We start from the raw sequence: 16,146 nt of genomic DNA on the forward strand, positions 1-16,146 counted from the left end.
ACGTTTGTCCCAAGTTAAACAATTTAAAGGCATCGCTAGCTAATACTAATTGAGTACACATGTATTTAAACTTTTGACCCACTGGGAATGTGATGAAAGAAATAAAAGCTGAAATAAATAATTCTTTCTACTATTATTCTGACATTTCACATTCTTAAAATAAAGTGGTGATCCTAACTGACCTAAGACAGGGAATTTCTACTAGGATTAAATGTCAGGAATTGTGAAAAACGGAGTTTCAATGTATTTGGCTAAGGTGTATATAAACTTCAGACTTCAACTGTATACTGTATGTAAGTTCCCTGCGTCAAGCAGTGAATTTCAAACACAGATTAAAACAAAGACCATTGGCGTTTTCCAATGCCTCGCAAAAAGGGGAACCTATTGGTAGATGGGTTTAAAAAAAATAGCAGACATTGAATATCACTTTGAGCATGGTGAAGTTATTAATTACACGTTGTATGGTGTATCAATACACCCAGTCACTACAAAGACACAGGCATCTTTCCTAACTCAGTTGCCAGAGAGGAAGGAAACTGCTCAGGGATGTCACCATGAGACCAATGTTGACTTTAAAACAGTTGCAGAGTTTAATGGCTGTGATAGGAAAAAACTAAGAATGGATCAACAACATTGTAGTTACTCCACGATACTACCCGAAATGTGAAAAGAAGCAAGCTTGTACAGAATAAAAGTATTACAAAACATGCATCCTGTTTGCAATAAGGCACTAAAGTAAAACTGTAAAAAATGTGGGAAATAAATTAACTTTATATCCAGAAATACAAAATGTTACGTTTGAGTATCACTCTTCATATTTTCAAGCATGGTGTTGGCTGCATCACGTTAAGGGTATTCTTGTCATCGGCAAGGACTAGGGAGTTTTTTTTAGGATACAAATGAATGGAATATAGCTAAGCACAGGCAAAATCCTAGAGGAAACCTGGTCCAGTCTGCTTTCCAACATACACTGGGTGACAAATTCCCCTTCAGCAGGGAACAACAACCTAAAACACAAGACTAAATCTACACTGGAGTTGCTTACCAAGACGACGTTGAATGTTCCCGAGTGGATTAGATACAGTTTGACTTAAATCGTCTTGAAAACCTATGGCAAGATTTGAAAATGGCTGTCTAGCAATGATCAACAACTAACTTGGCAGAGCATGAAGAATTCTAAAAAGAATGTGTAAATATTGTACAATCCAGGTGTGCAAAGCTCTTAAAGATTTACCCAGATAGACTCACAGCTGTAATCGCTGACAAAGGTGATTCTAACATGTTTTGACTCAGGGGTGTGAATGAGATATTTCTGTATTTAATTTTCAATTAATGTGAAAAGATGTTTTAAAAAAAAAACATGTTTCCACTTTGTCATTGGGTATTGTGTGAAGATGGGTGAAAATTATGATTATCTACTCATCACATTAGGATTAGTAGGCTTTCTTACATCCGTCTGCAAATGCAATGCTAGATGCACAGAATGCTTTATTATAAATGTGCATTTTTATGGTGAATATGTGCTTCCTCAAACTGTGAAATGGTGCTACCACAATAAACAGAATAGAGACAGATGATAAACATAATATGAAGAGATTATACACACAGAATTTCCACAGATCCACAGTTTGAACAATAAGCTAAAAAACTAGACTGAACTATAAGCTACATCCTAAATTATGCATGTAAGAGTCGTGCAGGTCTGGGATGAATAGTGCAGGGTGCATAGTCGGTGCGCAGGGGAAGAAATGGTTCAGGTGGTGGGAGATTTTGATCGTGATTGACCTGAACCGTTTGCCAGAGGGGGTGGAAGAGGTCAGCGATGATCTTCCCTGCATGCTTCCATGCCTTGGAGTTATGCAGTACCGCGATGGAGAGCAGGTGGTAGCCAATGACCCTCTCAGCAGACCGGACAATCCATTGCAGTAATGGAAGAGGCGAGGATGGACTCAAAGGTCATTTAGAACTGAACCAGTACACACAGCATTCAAAAGGAGGACTGAGAACAAAACAATGCCATGCATTCACCAAACATTGAACTGAGGAAAACAGATTTGTTTTATAGTAATTGTCTGATTGCGAACTACCATTGTCTATCAATTACAGAATCTCAAATGAAGTTTTATTGAATCCAGTCAGTAATACAGGAGTCAAATCGCATCGGGAGGCTCATCAGATCAGATGTTATCAGCAAGCCAGAGCCATCTGTGAAAAGAGCACAAGAACAAAGATAAGTGCAAACAGATAATAAATGTATCATTCAACATAAGATTCTACCTAAAACAATGACATGACCTCTGTCCTCATCCATCCCCGCTCAACTCCTCACTTCCTCTCTACTCGCATCCTTCTGAAGAGCCATTGGAGATCTGAGGCGAGGAACCTTTGGGTCGTCTCTTCCAATGGGGGTTTTAGAACATTAGGAAAACCTTCCTAATATTGAGTTGCACCTCCTTTTGCCCTCAGAAGAGCCTCAATTCATCGAGACATGGACTCTACAAGGTGTCGAAGTGTTCCGCAGGGATGCTGGCTCATGTTTAATCCAATGCTTCACACAGTTGGCTGGATGTTTTTTGGGTGGTGGACAATTCTTGATACACACAGGAAGCTGTTGAGTGTGAAAAACCCAGCAGCGTTGCAGTTCTTACACTAAAAATGGTGCACCTGGCACCTACTACCATACCCCATTAAAATATGTAGTCTTGCCCATTCACCCTCAATGGCACACATACACAATCCATGTCTCTGAAGTTCTCGGAAGTTTGCACACACCGTACACAAACTTTTCTATTGTGCTTATTGACTGTAAATGTGTTTATCCCATGTGTAACTCTGTGTTGTTTTTGTTGCACTGCTTTGCTTTATCTTAGCCAGGTCAAAGGTGTAAATGGGAACATGTTCTCAACTGGCCTACCTGGTTAAATAAAAGGTGAACTAAAAATAAAATAAAATGTCACAATTGTCTCAAGGCTTAAAAATCCTTCTTTAACCTGTCTCCTCTTCATCTACACTGATTGAAGTGGATTTAATAAGCGACATCAACAAGGGATCATAGCTTTCACCTGGTCAGTATACAGTTGAAGTCTGAAGTTTACATACACCTTAGCCAAATACATTGAAACTCAGTTTTTCACAATTCCTGACATTTAATCCGAGTAGAAATTCCCTGTCTTAGGTCAGTTAGGATCACCACTTTATTTTAAGAATGTGAAATGTCAGAATAATAGTAGAGAGAATGATTTATTTCAGCTTTTATTTCTTTCATCACATTCCCAGTGGGTCAGAAGTTTACAACCACTCATTTGGTAGCATTGCATTTGGTAGTATTGTCAAACGTTTTGGGTAGCCTTCCCACAATAAGTTGGGGGAATTTTGGCCCATTCCTCCTGACAGAGCTGGTATAACTGAGTCAGGTTTGTAGGCCTCCTTGCTCACACACGTTTTTCAGTTCTGCAAACAAATTTTCTACAGGATTGAGGTCAGGGCTTTCTGATGGCCACTCCAATACCTTGACTTTGTTGTACTTAAGCCATTTTGCCACAACTTTGGAAGTATGCTTGGGGTCATTGTCCATTTGGAAGAACCAAGCAACCAATATATCCACAATTTTCCTACCTCATGATGGCATCTATTTTGTGAAATGCACCAGTCCCTCCTGCAGCAAAGCACCCCAACAACATGATGCAGCCATCCTCGTGCTTCACGGTTAGGATGGTGTTCTTCGGCTTGCAAACCTCACCCTTTTCCCTCCAAACACAACGATGCTCATTATGACCAACTAGTTCTATTTTTGTTTCATCAGACCAGAGGACATTTCTCCAGAAAAGTACGATCTTTGTCCCCATGTGCAGTTGCAAACCGTAGTCTGCCTTTTTTATGGCGGTTTTCGAGCAGTGGCTTCTTCCTTGCTGAGCAGCCTTTCAGGTTATGGCGATATAGCACTTGTTTTACTGTGGATATAGATACTTTTGTACCCATTTCCTCCAGCATCTTCACAAGGTCCTTTGCTGTTGTTCTGGGATTGATTTGCACTTTTCGCACCAAAATACGTTCATATTTAGGAGACTGAACGCGTCTCCGTCCTGAATGGTTTGACGGCTGCGCGGTCCCATGGCGTTTATACTTGCATACTATTCTTTGTACAGATGAACGTGGTACCTTCAGTCTTTTGGAAATTGCTCCCAAGGATGAACCAGACTCGTGGAGGTCTACAATTTCTTTCTGAGGTCTTGGCTAATTTCTTTTGATTTTCCCATGATGTCAAGCAAAGAGGCACCGAGTTTGAAGGTAAGCCTTGAAATACATCCACAGGTACACCTCCAATTGACTCAAATGATGTCAATTAGCCAATCAGAAGCTTCTACAGCCATGACATCATTTTCTAGAATTGTCCAAGCTGTTTAAAGGCACAGTCAACTTAGTGTATGTAAACTTCTGACCAACTGGAATTATGATACCGTTATTATAAGTGGAATAATCTGTCTGTAAACAATTGTTGGAAAAATGACTTGTGTCATGCACAAAGTAGATGTCCTAACCGACTTGCCAAAACTATAGTTTGTCAACAAGACATTTGTGGAGTGGTTGAAAAACGAGTTTTAATGACTCCAACCTAAGTGTATGTAAACTTCTGACTTCAACTGTTTGTCATGGAAAGAGCAGGTGTTCCTAATGTTGTGTAAGGCATAAGATGAGTTGGTGACTCACTGGTCCAAAGTTGATGTCCTCTGCCTCGTGGGTGATGAAGTAGAAGCCTGACTCCACCTGGTCAAACATGTTCTCTCTACGCACACTGACCCATCTCCTGAGAACAACTGGAGTGAGAGAGAAAAATAAAATAAGAGGTTGGGAAATGTCATAGACAAGAGTTCAATTGGAGCTCAAGGCAACAGTCCATTTTATGACTGCTGTGGCTGTATCAAAAGAGGCAACTATGGATAATAATTTTGCCAAATAAGTTATTTGGGACTGGATTGGGCCAAACTGTACCAATCCACGACACGTCAGTCAGTATGGCTCAGTATTGAACAGCCTGCTGTCATTTCATTCCCAACCTTCCTCCCTCGTAGAGAGCTATCCTCCTATAGGTTCACTTTATCCCTTATCTACACTACATATATTATTTAGCAGTGACTATCACATACATTCAGTATACCCATCCTCCGAATAGAACCATCTGGTCATCATCCTATCTATGTGACAAATGTCCTATGCACAATGCCTTCATACAGTTTCAAAGAAATTCGAGGAAGTCTCAGTACCATTAATGATTAAGTTACGGGAGTGATTAGTGGATGTCATAGTTACCTGCTGGAAGTCCCCAGAGTGCTGTATGTAGAGGAGAGCCAAGGTAAGCAACTTGGAACCGAATGGGCTCCTGTATCTCTGGTCTGTCAGCTGAGCAAAGAACAACCCCACTTGGCACACACTGGTTTAATCAACGTTGTTTCCACATCATTTCAATTAAATTACGCTGAACCAACGTGGAATAGACATTGAATTGACGTCTGTGCCCATTGGGACTTCACCACCACATATTAGTGACAGTGGACCTGCATGGAAAGAGGTATGGAGCGAGAATTGTTTTTGACATTTCCATTTATTGTAACTGCACAAAAACGGACAGATTAAAAGTGATCAAATCTATTCAATCATTTTAAAATATGCGCTTAGCGTTTGACAATATTAGCTATTATTTGGTTCGGGGCCTGACCTCTCGACTTCCCCTCCTCAATCATAGCCCTCTTCCACCGTGAGTCCTCACTGTCCTTATACTTCAGTGGTCTGTTCACACCATGCCTCTCCCCACTCTTCTGCCACTCCTTCCCAGTCATACTATTTTCCCAAGTCCTCTTCCTCTACTAAACCCCTCGTTGACTTACAATGCTCTTAGTTAAACCAGAGACGGTATAGAAAACAAAACCATCTTTGGTTAAACCACAGAGTTAAACGTTAGCTAGGTGGTTATCTAGTTAGCTTCCTACCTACTATCGTTAACCTAATAACCTGCTTTTAAAACAGAATACCAAATAACTACCTACTTCAATTTTGAAATGATAGTTGATTAGCTAAGCTAGTTTATTTTTTAGTTTCTCTACTGAAAAACGATCAAACTTACCTCTTTATTGACAGCCATCGTTCACCCTTTCCTCTTCTGTGCTCAAAAATAGGTGGTCACTAGTTACCACAGCCAAAGTCATTAACCCTGCCTATTTTATCTGATTTTAAACCTAAACATAAAGGTGTTACAATTTTTTTAAATTAATTTGTGCATTTTAATTTCCCAAAATTTCAATAATATATCTGCAGTAATATTGGAACTGTAGTGTTTAACAATATAACTTATCTGCCAGTGTTGTGATTGGCTGTGATATTTGCCTATTGATTTCTCCCACCGGAGTGGCATCTGTTGTCAGAATGGGAAAGCTGTTTTGACTTTATGGCTGTGTTATCTAGTGGAATCGCTCTGTCATTTCCTGGTTGCAAAAACTCTACACTGTTTGCTCAAAGTCAGATTTTGTGAGAGATCAAGCACTGAATATTGTAGGGAATTATTGTATCATCTAAATCGTTGTAAAGTTTTTTTTCAATAATCATTTTTACAGCTGTTTAAAGCTGGTGGACCAAAACCAAAAGTTTTGGTTTGGGTCCACCAGCTTCAAAAAGCGGTTTTGGAAATGACAAAGCAATTTCCATTAGATAACAAAAGTCCACAAAGTCAGAACCCATTTTGATGCTGCTCAGGGGGGAGAAATCAATAGGCAAATATCAGCAAATCACAACACTGGTGGGTAAGTGATACTATCACTCCATTATAACTGCAGATATATTATGCACATTTTCTGAAATTACAATGCAAAAATTAAAATAAATTCTATGTGTAGCACATTTAACCCTAACCTTATGGAAACTCAAAAATCCAGTTAGAGCATTCGTGATTGATCTAAAAACATGACCAATTGTGTTTCAGTAGACTGCTACACGCTATGTTCATTGGGTAGAATTTTCCTGTTATAAAACGATAGAATGAAGTTCCGAGCGCAAGGTGGATTTTGGACAGCAAACTGGAAAATTGGGGTTAAATGGGGAGGAGACATCCGTGTGGGGATACAGCGTATTTGTGAGTGCAGTCATTTGAGTCTTGACATGTAGTCAGTGGAATAAAAATCCCTGCTCTCCAATTAATTTATTGCGTGCAACAATGTAGTTCTGTTCGCTCAAAGTCATACTCGCAAGCTCTCAAGTTTAATTTGCGTGCACCACGCTGGCCTGCGCTTGCGGGACCCATCCTCTGCTCGCTCGACCACATCCATTCTCTCTCAACTCAAGTGTTTGCTCACACAATGATCTTTCATCTTGCTCGCCCCTGAACAGCCCAACTGAGTCAGATGCTGAGTGACTGATTGGGAATACACACACGCACACAGACCAACAACAACGATACCCACACCCCTGGGAACCACATGCACAAACACAAAAAATACACAAGCAAATAAACACACACCTACTCCTTTCTCATACACAAATCACACGCACTCCTAACCTGGGGATGTAACACTCTGGCTATATAAGGCAGTGTAAGGGGGTAATAAGAATGAACATATGTGAAGATGCAGAGAGCTCAGTCTCCTGACACTGTATCGGTATTTCCTTTCTTTTCCCAATCTTTAAAATGTTTTAATCTGAAACGCTTAGCCCAGTTAAGCAGGCTTTTATCCTCAGCCAATTAGCAGACGATTCATTAAATATTGAGCAGCCTGTGAAGGATGAATTTTTAATGCCCATTTGAGGGGGAGAGTTGTACAACTACTTCCCCTGGAGCGATGACAGACTGCACTCAGAACTGTTTACAGTCATTTACCAAGCATACACGACTCGGCTTTAGATGTCAGAAGACCCCTGCAATCCCTAACCCCCCACACACACACACTCACTCACACCCACCCACCACACAGACAAGACAGAGACAGCAACAGGAGAGTAGGATATGATGGAGGGACACCAGACAAGACAGAGACAGCAACAGGAGAGTAGGATATGATGGAGGGACACCAGACAAGACAGAGACAGCAACAGGAGAGTAGGATATGATGGAGGGACACCAGACAAGACAGAGACAGCAACAGGAGAGTAGGATATGATGGAGGGACACCAGACAAGACAGACAGCAACAGGAGAGTAGGATATGATGGAGGGACACCAGACAAGACAGCAAAAGTTGCTAACTCACTAAATTCTCAAACTAAATAGATCCTGTAATTCCAACCTCCAAAAAGATTTTCTAAAAATAAAACAACTTGTCTATCTAAAAGCTAAATATTTGTTTTTGACCTTATAATTCTATTTGAGGTTCCACATGTTGTCATGGAAAATAAATGTTATTTCCAACAACCAATGAGCAACTCCGCCGTAAAACCAGCTGCATATTGAACATTGAGATTGCCTTAAGGCCAGTCTCTTTGGCAGTGACATCGAGAGGCATGTTAGCTAAAAAAAGACTGGTACCCATATTAGAGACATTCAATACCCTCCTGGATCAAGATCCATGTTGCCTAAATGGTTTTGTGCATTAAAAAAAAATGCTTTCAGAAATAGTATACACACTGAATAAAAAATATAAACACAATATGTAAATTCTTGGTCCCAATGTTTCCTGAGCTGAAATAAAAGATCTCAGAAATGTGCCATTCGCACAAAAAGCTTATTTCTCTCAAATTTTGTGCACAAATTTGTTAACATCTTTGTTAGTGAGCATTTCTCCTTTTCCAAGATAATCCATCCACCTGACATGTGCGGCATATCAAGAAGCTTATTAAACAGCATGATCATTACACAGGTGCTAGGGACAATAAAAGGCCACCCTTAAATTGTGCAATTTGCACATTTAAGAGTGCAATTTGGTCACACAACACAATGCCACAGATGTCTCAATGTTGAGGGAGTGCGCAATTGGCATGCTGACTGCAGGAATGTCCACCAGAGCTGTTGCCACAGAATTGAATGTTAATTTCTCTACCATAAGCCGCCTCCAACGTCATTTTACAGAATTTGGCAGTAGGTCCAACCGGCCTCACAACCGCAGCCCACGTGTAACGACACCAGCCTAGGAACTCCACACCCGACTTCTCCACCTGCGGGATCATCTGAGACCAGCCACCCGGACAGCTGATGAAACTAAGGGGTATTTCTGTCAGTAATAAAGACCTTTTGTGGGGAAAAACTCATTCTGATTGGTTGGTCCTGGCTCCCAAGTGGGTGCGCCGATGCCCTCCCAGGCCCAGCCATGGCTGGCCTCCTGCCAGTCATGTGAAATCCATAGATTAGGGCCTAATGAATTTATTTCAATTGACTGAGTTCCTTATGAACTGTACCTCCATAAAATCGTTGAAATTGATGCATGTTACGTTTACATTTTTGTTCAGTATATATATAAAATAACCGCCCAACCCTACATGAGACAGTAACAGAGGACAGATGGAAAGAGAACAGAGGTGGGTTGAGCACAGAGACTGTATTCCCTTCTCGCTGATCTATACATTCTAATTAGTTGTATTTACTTGCACAGATTATAACAGGTGAAATACAAACAGTGAAAAGGTTAAACATGGTTAACAAAGAATTATCAGGTGAGGTGAAAAAGCCTGTGAAATTACTAATAAAACAAAACTTTTACACTTAACAACCAGGACAGGATGAGAATGGAGGCCAGACAAAAGAGACAGCAACAGACAACACAGAGAAAGTAGACTACCACATAAAGTTGCTCTATGGATTATAATTACTGTTAAGTGTCTCTGTGTGTGTGTGTGTGTGTGTGTGTGTGTGTGTGTGTGTGTGTGTGTGTGTGTGTGTGTGTGTGTGTGTGTGTGTGTGTGTGTGTGTGTGTGTGTGTGTGTGTGTGTGTTGTTGAAGTTGAGTGGTATGGTAGTTTTTGGCAATACACTGTAGATGTATGTGCTCTATTGTAGAGAGACCCACAGAGTAGCTATTGTAATTGAGTACTGGAAGTGTCTGCTGTGGCAGGTGTGAAGGTGCAAGTTACCTGAAAAATATTTTCTCTCATATCTCAATGTTCACCAAATCCATGCATTTAAGCTGTTGAAATTCCTATTTTGTTCCAAATTGAGAATGACCTGGACACCCCTACTTGCATTGGGCTAAACCCCCAACACCTTAAAATGAATTGATGCAGAATTACCGCATGCTTACCAGAATATGTGAGAGTCTGAGCTTTGATAAAAGAGGAACTTGCTTGATCAGTGTGGGACAAATCCAGGCCAGGTTCTCACTGGCTTTCATAGTGTCCATTTCGGGTGGATTCCAACCTTAGCATGAGTTTGCACAGGCGGGAGGGGATCGAGGAACGAACGAGCGGACTACACGCACGCGACCTTTTATGAGGGTGCAATCATGCGTGAAGACCACCCCCTCTCTCACGCAACCCTGACATAATAGCAGTCTGCCAAAAACAGGCATTCCCTCGCATAACAACCCCATTGCCATCTCATTGCTCTCCATGGACAGAAAGGGTATGCTGTGGTTTTACACTGGTCTATATTTAACACCGATCTGTTGAATAGGACCGGTTGCCAGTAAACTCCAGGCACAGTCTTCCTCGACCGTAATCCTCTCCAACGAAGTCAGTATCCACACCAGCACTCATCTCCACCAGCAACAACTAGGCCTAGGCTAGCCTAGTCTACAGTTGGATATTGAGTGAACCCATGTAATTCGAGACCTGAAATCGAAGCTCACAAAATAATCATTCAGTGTCGTAAAGGTATGGTCCCCATGAGGTGGTAATTGTAAAGCGTTTAATATCTGTCTTCAAATGCCACTCTGCCGGACTGCATGCAATGTCACCAATATAACCTACAGTTCTTCATGCTCTGATCGGCAGTCAAGGAACGGTGTCCTTTGCATGATCTCTTCAGTCAGTCATAATCGGACAGCAATGTGTTTTGGGGGAAAATGTATGACAAATCTAAAGTACGGTATGCAAGCCTATATGAAATTAAAGTTGAACCACTTACCTCTTGTTCAATGTATTCCAATAAATAGGTTCCATGTTACTTGCAGTTATTCCCAGTAAATCCACAAGAAAAATCCAAATAAATCCCAAACCATTACAGCCGTCCCAAAACGCGAAAGCCATTCCTGCTCTTTGGCTCTCCACTGTCGTTTTACCCCCGAAAAAAGAAGGCACGGGGAATCGAGTTAGACAAAGAGTGCGAACGAAGTTCACTAAATCACGAAGTTCACTAGTGCACAGCTATAGCGTGACTTGGGCAAACACCTAAGGAAAAACTTCAACAACAAAAACAATCAACCAGAGACAACACTCACAGTAGTTGGAATGTGTGAGGGGATACAATGTGTCGGCCTCTCTAGTCTTGCGTTTAAAGTGTATCAGCGGCCACATGTAGGTTTCTGGTTTGAAACGTGTCCAGCAATACGGGACATTGCATGATGATAAGGCCACCCACTCTCCAAATTAATATGCACCGATTGTCCAGATTATCAGTGGAAAATCCTACCAATAGGCTACCTTGAAAGGATAATTTTGGATAGTGGGCGTTTATCTATTATTTTTGCAAAGTGCCATAAACTACCTTGCCATCCAGATGCACAGGCGTGCTCGCTCCAATTTCCCTCTGCGCGCATACAACATTGGACTATGGTATATAAGCGAGCATTCACTGACCCAAATTGATAATGGGCTGTCCTCTGTGCTCTTATAAACACTGCATCACTTGAATGCTTATTAACGCGTTATTGCTTTCAGAGTTCTCTCCATTATTTTATCCCTTTGAGTCTCAGCGGACAAAAATAGCCCCTTCCATCCGTCCGTTATCTTTTATGGCACAATATTGGTTAAACTTCTTCTAGCAAACTTGAATGACAGGCGAAGTGTCGGTGTGAAAATTGGCGCATTCAAAAATAATGCATCCCGGTTAACTTATTCTGGTCTCTTCTCCTGTTCACAATACCACTTTGCGTTCATTGCATCCTTCTCCAACGCTCTGCACTCAAAATATCGTACTATTGTTCACACTGATAGAGAGCAGCTAGGAGAAGGGGGAGGGATGGACTGGAGTGGTCTATGCCAACCTATATGTGTGTGTTCCAGTGTAGCTCTATAGTCAACCTGGTCTCACACTATTTCGTATTATTATGTACGTACATCCAATATCCTTAATTTAGTAAGATATATGTTACGTTATGTAGGAGAGATGGTTACTTAAGGAAAAACAAAAGTAGGGTGGTTGGTCGGGCTGCATATAACAAAGTCTAGCAACCCAAAGGTTACAAGTTTGAATCTCATCACAGACAACTTTGTAATTTTTGCTACTTAACCTTTTCAACCACTTACTACTTCGCAACTTCATAGCATGTTAGCTAACACTTTAACCTAAATCCTAAACTTAACCCCTAGCCTAGCTAACATTGCAAGATAGTTAATGTTTGGCACCTAACCAGAATTTGTAACATATACGTTTTGCAAATTCGTAACAAATTAATTGTAATGTGTAACAAAAACGAAATAGATTCTGGACATCCACAATTGAATACATATGAATTTTAACATTTCATACTTGGTCTCAGATTTAAGTACATAATAATACGCAATGCTCTGAGACCAGGTTGCAGCTATTGACCATTATCTTCACACATTTCTAGATTAAAAATGCCCTCTAATATATAGGAAACAGTAGTCTGAACTTCCATCATTTACAATTTCTATCCTCCTTTCACCATTATGACAAGGGTGGAGGACTCATTTGGGCTAACCATGTCCCAGTGATTTTTGAAGGGCTATCATAGTCCCTAGAGTAAGTGGGCTATGTCCCTAAAATGTGTGATTGCTGCACTGCTATGGTAGCTTTCTATGTGTTATCATTCTCATCCCTCCAGCCCATACATTTTTCCAATAGGGATTTTACCCTATGACAAACAATGGTCGGTATACAACAAGTTATTGCTCACTTCAACCCTTTAATAATATCATTGGAAAGAGTTCAAAGGTCAATTATGTTGACCTCAGCGTTCCAAAAATGTCTCTGGTGGGTAACTGTGAAGCATTTTTTCTCTAATATGGCCAACATACAATTAAACGTGGTCTTACCCATTTGAATTATAATTGTTTTATGCCCAAAAACATCTTAATGTTTCTAGTGATGTTGAATACACAACCACATGAACCAGATATAAAGATGTCAAATTATTCACAAAATTGAGGTAACATCTTCAAAAATGCAGACAGATCTTTGGGCACATTATTCAATTATTCACAGAATTGTGGCAATCTTCTATAACTGGCACACCTGGCTCATGGGGTTGCATACTCTACATCACTTAACATTAAGATATTTTTGGGCATACTACAATTATGTTTCATACAGGTATGGTCATGCGAAATTGGCCAATAAGACCACATTGAGTTGTTTGGCAGCCTTATTGGAAAAATATTTCTGTGGGGTTAATGAGTGAATTCTGTGTGACGGACCTGAATCTACAAATCTTTTTTAAACTCTAGCAGTGTGTGTGTGCAATTTGGTGCCTATATCCACGAAGTTACAAATGAAAAAAACATAGCTGCCCCAGTAAATGGAATGGCACAATACGGGCGGTTTTTAAACAATAGTTGTAGCTGGTGGTTAGATTATATATACTTTTCGTTTATTTTCAGCAAACTTAACATGTGTAAATATTTGTATGAACATAAGTTTAAACAACTGAGACATAAAAAGAACAATGGAATAATGGAATAATGTGTCCTTGAACAAAGTGGGGGTCAAAATCAAAAAGTAACAGTCAGTATCTGGTGTGGCCACCAGCTGGATTAAGTACTGCAATGCATCTCCTCCTCATGGACTGCACCCGATTTTCCAGTTCTGGCTGTGAGATGTTACCCCACTCTTCCACCAAGGCACCCGAAAGTTCCTGGACATTTCTGGGGAGGGAACGGCCCTGCCCTGCCCTCACCCTCCAATCCAACAGGTCCCAGACGTGCTCAATGGGATTGAGATCTGGGCTCTTCGCTGGCCATGTCAGAACACTGACATTCCTGTCTTGCAGGAAATCACACACAGAATGAGCAGTATGGCTGGTGGCATTGTCATGCTGGAGGGTCACGTCAGGATGGGTCTGCAGGAAGGATACCACGAGGGAGGAGGATGTCTTCCCTGTAACGCACAGCGTTGAGATTTCCTGCAATGACAACAAGCTCAGTCCGATGATGCTGTGACACACCGCCCCAGACCATGACGGACCCTCCACCTCCAAATCAATCCCGCTCCAGAGTACAGGCCTCGGTGTAACGCTCATTCCTTCGACAATAAACGCGAATCTGAGACAAAACCACAACTCGTCAGTGAAGAGCACTTTTGTCAGTCCTGTCTGGTCCAGCGACGGTGGGTTTGTGCCCATAGGCGACGTTTTTTTCGGTGATGTCTGGTGAGGACCTGCCTTACAACAGGCATAGAAGCCCTCTCCAGCCTATTGCAGACAGTCTGAGCACTGATGGAGGGATTGTGCATTCCTGGTGTAACTCGGGCAGTTGTTGTTGCCATCCTGTACCTGTCCCCCAGGTGTGATGTTTAGGGGTACCGATCCTATGCAGGTGTTGTTACACGTGGTCTGCCACTGCGAGGACAATCAGCTTTCCGTCCTGTCTCCCTGCAGCGCCGTCTTAGGTGTCTCACAGTACAGACATTGCAATTTATTGCCCTGGCCACATCTGCAGTCCTCATGCCTCCTTGCAGCATGCCTAAGGCACATTCACGCAGATGAGCAGGGACCCTGGGCATCTTTCTTTTGGTGTTTTTCCAGTGTCAGTAGAAAGGCCTCTTTAGTGTCCTAAGTTTGCATAACTGTGACCTTAATTGCCTACCGTCTGTAAGCAGTTAGTGTCTTAATGACTGTTCCACAGGTGCATGTTCATTAATTGTTTATTGAACAAGCATGGGAAACAGTGTTTAAACCCTTTACAATGAAGTTATTTTGATTTTTACAAATTCTCTTAGAAAGGATCCTGATAAAGGGACATTTCTTTTTTTGCTGAGTTTATAATTTGAAACAATTTCATGACACTTCAGAACCACTTGTCAAAAAGTTAAACATTCATCAAGGTTTCCATTTTAAAAGCATTTCATACAGCCATCTCTGATATGTACCTTATAGGTCAGTTATGTTGACCATAACTTTCTGAAAATGTGTCACAGATTTTGTCCCAAATATTGTGGCAGATGCAGTATGGCTAATCTCGGTTAACCCAGAACTAAGGTCTCACGTAATTGGTCAGCTGCTTGATTCGATACTGTGAACCATCAGATCCTCCTCTCCACCCTCTCCGAGTTGGGCATCTCCGGCGCGGCCCACGCTTGGATTGCGTCCTACCTGACAGGTCGCTCCTACCAGGTGGCGTGGCGAGAATCTGTCTCCTCACCACGCGCTCTCACCACTGGTGTCCCCCAGGGCTCTGTTCTAGGCCCTCTCCTATTCTCGCTATACACCAAGTCACTTGGCTCTGTCATAACCTCACATGGTCTCTCCTATCATTGCTATGCAGACGACACACAATTAATCTTGTCCTTTCCCCCTTCTGATGACCAGGTGGCGAATCGCATCTCTGCATGTCTGGCAGACATATCAGTGTGGATGACGGATCACCACCTCAAGCTGAACCTCGGCAAGACGGAGCTCCTCTTCCTCCCGGGGAAGGACTGCCCGTTCCATGATCTCGCCATCACGGTTGACAACTCCATTGCGTCCTCCTCCCAGAGCGCTAAGAACCTTGGCGTGATCCTGGACAACACCTTGTCGTTCTCAACTAACATCAAGGCGGTGGCCCGTTCCTGTAGGTTCATGCTCTACAACATCCACAGAGTACGACCCTGCCTCACACAGGAAGCGGCGCAGGTCCTAATCCAGGCACTTGTCATCTCCCGTCTGGATTACTGCAACTCGCTGTTGGCTGGGCTCCCTGCCTGTGCCATTAAACCCCTACAACTCATCCAGAACGCCGCAGCCCGTCTGGTGTTCAACCTTCCCAAGTTCTCTCACGTCACCCCGCTCCTCCGCTCTCTCCACTGGCTTCCAGTTGAAGCTCGCATCCGCTACAAGACCATGGTGCTTGCCTACGGA

General features: G+C 42.0%; 1 protein-coding gene across 3 annotated transcripts in view; it reads right to left on the reverse strand.

Annotated features, from left to right (window-relative positions):
• LOC118385166 (ephrin-B2-like) overlaps positions 1–12,008 on the reverse strand; it is a 61,186-nt gene extending 49,178 nt beyond the window's left edge. The window contains exons 1-4 of one of the 3 annotated variants that reach the window (XR_004825967.2): positions 11,034–11,158; positions 5,308–5,552; positions 4,708–4,814; positions 567–2,205 (exon numbers count right to left, since the gene is read on the reverse strand). Coding sequence is in view for 1 of the 3 variants with exons in the window: in XM_035772065.2 (XP_035627958.1) it covers positions 11,034–11,175; positions 11,347–11,422 (218 nt within the window). In the remaining 2 variants the exon portion in view is untranslated. Of the gene's footprint in view, positions 1–566; positions 2,206–4,707; positions 4,815–5,307; positions 5,553–6,118; positions 6,598–11,033; positions 11,176–11,346 lie in introns of those variants that run through there. The other 2 variants (XR_004825966.2, XM_035772065.2) reach the window with 2 other exon arrangements.
• Between the last annotated feature and the right edge of the window lie 4,138 nt (positions 12,009–16,146).

This window comes from Oncorhynchus keta, chromosome 6 (assembly GCF_023373465.1).
Source record: "Oncorhynchus keta strain PuntledgeMale-10-30-2019 chromosome 6, Oket_V2, whole genome shotgun sequence".
NCBI lineage: Eukaryota > Metazoa > Chordata > Actinopteri > Salmoniformes > Salmonidae > Oncorhynchus > Oncorhynchus keta.